This window comes from Chelonoidis abingdonii, chromosome 3, assembly GCF_003597395.2.
Source record: "Chelonoidis abingdonii isolate Lonesome George chromosome 3, CheloAbing_2.0, whole genome shotgun sequence".
Lineage (NCBI taxonomy): Eukaryota > Metazoa > Chordata > Testudines > Testudinidae > Chelonoidis > Chelonoidis abingdonii.
Genome location: NC_133771.1, coordinates 151466249 through 151472248, shown reverse-complemented (window position 1 = coordinate 151472248; position 6000 = coordinate 151466249). Strand labels below are relative to the sequence as shown.

The 6000-nt window shown below is 40.8% G+C and overlaps 1 protein-coding gene across 1 annotated transcript in view; it reads right to left on the bottom strand.

Moving 5' to 3' along the window:
• Window positions 1-1333: 1333 nt before the first annotated feature.
• The window catches only part of LOC116820146 (opsin-5-like), a 53203-nt gene continuing 48536 nt past the window's right edge, over window positions 1334-6000 (bottom strand). Inside the window, exons 5-6 of the mRNA XM_032772412.2 lie at window positions 3488-3711; window positions 1334-1790 (exon numbers count right to left, since the gene is read on the bottom strand). Of these exons, the coding sequence (XP_032628303.1) occupies window positions 1347-1790; window positions 3488-3711 (668 nt within the window). The 3' untranslated portion in view covers window positions 1334-1346. The remainder of the gene's footprint in view (window positions 1791-3487; window positions 3712-6000) is intronic.

Below are 6000 nucleotides of genomic sequence, written 5' to 3'. Positions count from 1 at the left end.
TACTTGGACACTCAGATGTCAGAGATTCATAACTAGTAATGGGGTTTGCAAACCATTAATTATTTATCTTGTTTAATGATGGCGCATACAGATGCCAATGAATACATGCAGATACAATGTTTCAAAGGGAACGTGTTTACTGTAAACATGCCAATACATTTTTTTTTGGGTGGAAGCCTGTGAACAAGAATAGCCCCATAAGGAGGAGGAAAATGGCCATGTCTCTGTTTGTTTTCATTTTCCAAAACAAACCTGACAGAATAGGCAGATTCTGCCAATAGCATGAAAAATAAAGCCTTTTTTCTGGTTGAACCCTGCAGCTTTGCTATTTAAATCACTGCCTTGTCCTATGATTTTATAGAGTAGCTATTTCTAGCTAGTAGTTAGCAGCTTTGTATCCCTGGACAGATATGCGGACTGCCCTGAGAAGAGTCAATAAAGCCTGGTTTTGGTTTTTAAATAATTTTCAAACCATACTTTATTGATACTCTTGTGAAAACGGCATCCTGCTAGATTCATTGCCTGTGCACACAGAGCTTGCCAACTAGCCCAGTGACATGGCTGCTACTGCACTCAGTTCTAGCTAAACTTCAGGACTCTTATTTCTACACCCACCCCCACCGACTCACCCCTCTAGTTCGAGTCGCCAGAGAGTATCATGGAGGTGACAGCGTTAGTCTCCTGCAGAGAGCATGTGGCTTTTGCACACCCTCTAGTGGCCGATCATGGAGCAGCATTATAGTGATCTTAGCAGACGCCGACTTCCCTTTTGGCCTTTGACTAATGGCAGCATTGTGGAGCCAGAGGAATGGGATAAACTTGGGACTGTTAAAGGGTAGAAAAGGCTGGGAAAATGTGCTTTGGGAAATGAAATCACCCAATTAATATAATATGGATATGAAAATATAGTGATTTTGGCTAACCGATTAATTTCCTAAATAAAGTCTTTCAAATGCTGTAGTGTAGATCTAGTAGGGTGACAAGATGTCCCATTTTTAAAGGGACAGCCCCGTTTTGGGGGACTATAGGCACCTATTACCCCCTCCCCGTCCCATTTTTTCACAGTTGCTATCTGGTCACCCTAAGATCCGGAGAAGGAAAAATTCCCTCTGGCACTAGATTAGATGTCCACCATTGTAATTTGCTGCACTGCATTTTATAACCCATAAATAATAAGAATTATATCTGTTTAGCATATCCTGATTTGCTTTAAGTCATACAGCAGTCGTCATTAGTTCTATAGTAAGAGACAGATGGAATGGGAATTAGGGAGATGCTCAGAAGTGGTGAGCTGAATCTGTTCTAGTTGTACATGTAGTGGGTGGGTGCACATGGTAATTGCAGCCTTACAGTCTATCACATTCAATATCAGGGTTGGTAGATGCAGAATCAAAGGTACCAAAATACACTTCCCTGTTTTTGGGAGGTGGGGTGTTGGTTGGACTCCCTACCCCAGAATCAGGACTGGGTGCAGGCTGGACCACCGCTGCATATTTCTCGTCTCTCTGAGAAGGAGAAGGCTCCTGCTTCTGCTTGAGGTTTTTGAAGCGTTTGAGCTTCACGGGGTCCTTAGTCTCCTTAGCACAATGCAGCAAGACGAAAATATCCCTTCGGAATTTGGAGCTCATTCCAAAGTAGATAATGGGGTTGTAGAAGCTGGCAGACTTGGCAAACAGACTGGCAAAGATACTGATTAGATTGGGCACAGAGTAGCCACAGGCAGACCAGATCGAGATGACAGCATATGGAGACCATGCTATAATAAAGGCTGTGCAAATGACAATAGAAACCTAGGAGAGAGAATGAAAACATCTTTTATTTTCTTAAGACAATACAGTACATTGGATCACACTAAAGAAGCAGAGAGATGCAGTGTGGTTTGATGGCTAAGAAACACCTGGCTTGTGTTCCCAGCTGTACCACTGAACCACTGTCTGACCTTGGGCAGGTCATTTAACCTCTCTGTGCCTGTATTTTCGCTCCCACACTCCATCTTAGATGGTGAGCAATTTGAGGCAGGGACTATCTGTTACTATATGTTTGTACCGAATCTAGCACATCTTATATGGAAAATGTGGTGAATGTCTGTTTTAGATAAGGAATTAAGTGTATGTCTTCATTGTCATATGTTATTGTACATGATGGAAACCATTTTAGGTCAGGGGGTGCTCCGGCACCCCCAGTTCTGCTAGTTCCAGCACCCCTGCACTAGGACACACTATGGGCCAGATTTTGCAACTTTTACTCTTGTTCATTGGTACTTATTCATATATGTTCTCTGACTTTGTTTGGACAGCTCAGATGGGTATTTCTCAAAAGTAAATCAAAGATGTAGAATTGGGTCCACTCTAAATATTTACTAAGATAAAAATAGCTAAGATCCTTTGTAGACCCCTGGTTTTCAGAAGTGCTGAGAATCTCACAAGCCCAGTTGCAACATCAGTAAGAGTGATGGGTGATGGTCTCATCTAAAAATCAGGCTCTAGGCCAGCGGTGGGCAACCTGTGACCTGTTAGGATAATCCATTGGTGGGCTGCCAGACAGTTTGTTTAAATTTGCACAGCCAACCGCAGCTTCCAGTGGCCGCGGTTCGCTGTTCCCAGAAAATGGAAGCTGCGGGAAGCGGCAACCACCTGTTGCTCACCATTGCTCTAGGCTAATATTTTCAAACATAATACTTAAAAAGTTTGACACGTTAGGCACTAAATAAATGCCCTGGTTCTTAGAAGCATTTGGCAGAGAGCGTTTCCAATGAGTGCAATGGAGTAGTGGATATTCAGCACATCTGAAAATCAGGCCACTTACTTGAGTCCTTAAATATAGATTTAGGTGCCTAACTATAATTTATGTTTGATTTTTTTGCCACTTGTGCTTTGAAAGAATTGGGATGAAAATGCAGGGAATATGAAATAAAAACAGTCAAGTCAGGGCAGGAAAAAGACATAGGAAGGGAGACGGGAAAGAGGACCATGAAGAAGAAAGAAAAAAGATACATAGTGGAAGGACAGAGAGTGGAGGTTGGGAGAAATGAAGGAAATGTAGGATAAGAATCAAAAGGGAAAAGAAAGGAGAGCAGAAGAAAAGGAGTAGGAAGAAACAGTTTTTTATTATATCCTGGTTTAATAATTATTAGTGGGATTTTTAAAAGCACTCAGCTTTTACTAAGTCTGCTATTAACTTTGATGGAACAGGAAGCAGTGTTAGGCCAGTGATTAGCATTTTTGAGAATTCCACCATAGGTTTCTCTCTGCACTGTACTGTCACTTCAGAAAACGAAGAGGATACAATCTTTGGTGATCCATAAATGAAGTACTTCAGTTTATTTTCTCTATATTTTAATCAACTGCATGATTTTTTTCATGTTCTAGTTTAATGTTAATTTGTGATCCAATTTGATAACAAGTCTTCAATTTCTTCATTGAACTCTAACGCTATTTCTATAAAACATAGAAGATTATTTTCTGATATACTAAGCACCCAGACGTACCCGAGTGACATTTCGCTCCATTCGCCTCTGCCTATCTGTTGGATCACCCATTCCAGTTAGTGCATGGCTTGACTTGACAGTATTGATGATGGACACGTATGAGAAGACCATCACAATCACAGGTAGGAAGAAACAGCAGATAAATATAGACACAATATAGGACTTGTAGATTGTAGAGAAGTTGGCTTTTGCCCAGTCTATCTCACATGTGCCATACATGCGATCTAGAAAACAAAACAATTTGGTTAGTTTTTTTCCTTTTTAACGTATTTCCCTTTATCAATCTTAAAGCATTTGATTTATACATTTAAGACATATAGTTTTCTTCTTTTAAAAAGCAAAGGATCAAGTGATCATGGTGATGTAATGAATTATGAGGTAATGTTCTATAGACACAATTTTCTAAAACCTCATGGATTGCAACAAAATGTATTACAGGCTACTTGCCTCTGATTTAGATTTCCACTGCCTATCTAGCATGAAGAAACCATTGTTGGGGGGACAGAAAAGTGTGATGATTTTAGTTCCTACTCTCAGAAAAATGGTTATTAATTCTGTAGGTTTTATACCATTGTAAGTTATGTTCTTCCATTTGCTATTACTTGCTACACAGTAACTTTTTCTAAGATCTCGGTACCAAACAGCATAATAAGAAGTTATTGTATCAAAGATAATATCCCAAGCAATTACAAAAGTCATGTTAACTAACAGATTACAAAATAAGAAATAGGAATACAAAATACAGTAACTCCTCACTTAAAGTCATCCCAGTTAACATTGTTTCATTGCTGATCAATTTGAACATGCTCATTCAAAGTTGTGCAATGCTCCCTTCTAACGTTGTTTGGCAGCCGCCTTCTCTATCCACTGCTTGCAGAAAAAGCAGCCTGGTGGAGCTAGCTGGTAGGTGGTTGGAACCAGGGTGGACCGGCAGCCCCCCTATCAGCTCCCCACTCCCCTAAGTTCCCTGTGCAGCAGCTGCCCAGCTGGCTAGCAATTGCAGTTGTCCCTCCCCCCACTGCCATGTGCTGCTCCTGCCCTCTGCCTTGGAGCTGCTCCCTGAGACTCTTGCTTACTGAGTGGGAAGTGGAGGGGGAGGAAGAGAGGGGCTAATGTCAAGGTGTCCCCCTGCTCCTGCACCCCGCTTACCCCATCTTCCATGGGGGGGCACACTGCAGAGGGAGCTTTCAGGCAGCAGCAGCTGTGGTCTGGTCTCAGCTTGCTGATCTAATGAACAAGGCAGTGTACTTCTGACCCCACTCTTCATACTTAAAGGGGAAATGCGCATCTCTCTCTCTCTCACTTACACACACACACACAGGCACAGGGTGTGTGTCTCTGTCTCTGTCTGCCCTCCCTCTTTTCCTGCTGCCTTGTACAGTTAGAATGTGAGAGTTAACCCTTGAGGGCTCAGCCAATTGCTAGTTCATCATTTAAAAGTAAGGCATTCCCTGGGAAATATCCCACCATCTGACTCCACCACTTCAACCAAGCTTCACAATCATCATCACTGTGTACCAGTATTAAACTGTTTGTTTAAAACTTATAGAGTGTGTGTGGGGGTGTGTGTGTATATATATATATTAGTCTTTTGTCTGCTGAAAAAAATTTCCCTGGAACCTAACCCCCTCATTTACATTAATTCTTATGGGGAAACTGGATTCGCTTAACATTGTTTTGCTTAAAGTCGCATTTTTCAATGTTAAGTGAGGAGTTACTGTACAGCAAATGGCACAGATAACTGGAACACACCTGATAAAAACTGGAGTCAGACATAAATTGCAAACTAGAGCATACACAACTTTTTCAGTTATAAAGGGGCTACAGATGCTTAGATAATGGGCCAGATTTACAAAGGAATTTAGGTACCTGAAATCTCACTAGGTGCCTATCTGCATCTTAAAAGGTTCCTATGTAAGTTAGGCATTGAACAGAAGGTCAATGGGAATTAGACATCTAATGGGTGCTTTTATATATCCCACTAGGCACTTATCTGGATCTTTAAGCACCCAAACCCCTTTGTAAATCTGTCCCAGTAACAAAATATTGAGTTTGACTCATAGTGATAGAGCCTGCCTATATATTTCACACTTGAACAAAGGTTGGAATGAAGGATTCAAGGACTCCCCAAAATGAAATGAGCAGCAGGGTTTTCTATAGACTGTAAATACTTTTTAAAAAATTAAGTAGGTTGACTGCTCAAACAACCTTTGCAATAAAATATATCACAGATAAGAAAAGCATGAACCAAAGTTTTAGCTGTTTGCACAGTCAAGTATTTACAATCCCTGGAAAAGTTAAACAGGTGAAACCTGCATGATTCAGCAATGGAACTCATATTAGCATCAAATGACAAGACCTAATCCAAAATAACTTCTCTTAATTCTCCATAACTGATGACGTTTAAATGGGATGAATTAACTTTCAGAAGACAGAGATAGAAAATTGATTACTTACCCTGAGCTAAAAGACATTGGTCTTATCCATATTTAACATCAAAAAGTTCTGATGCA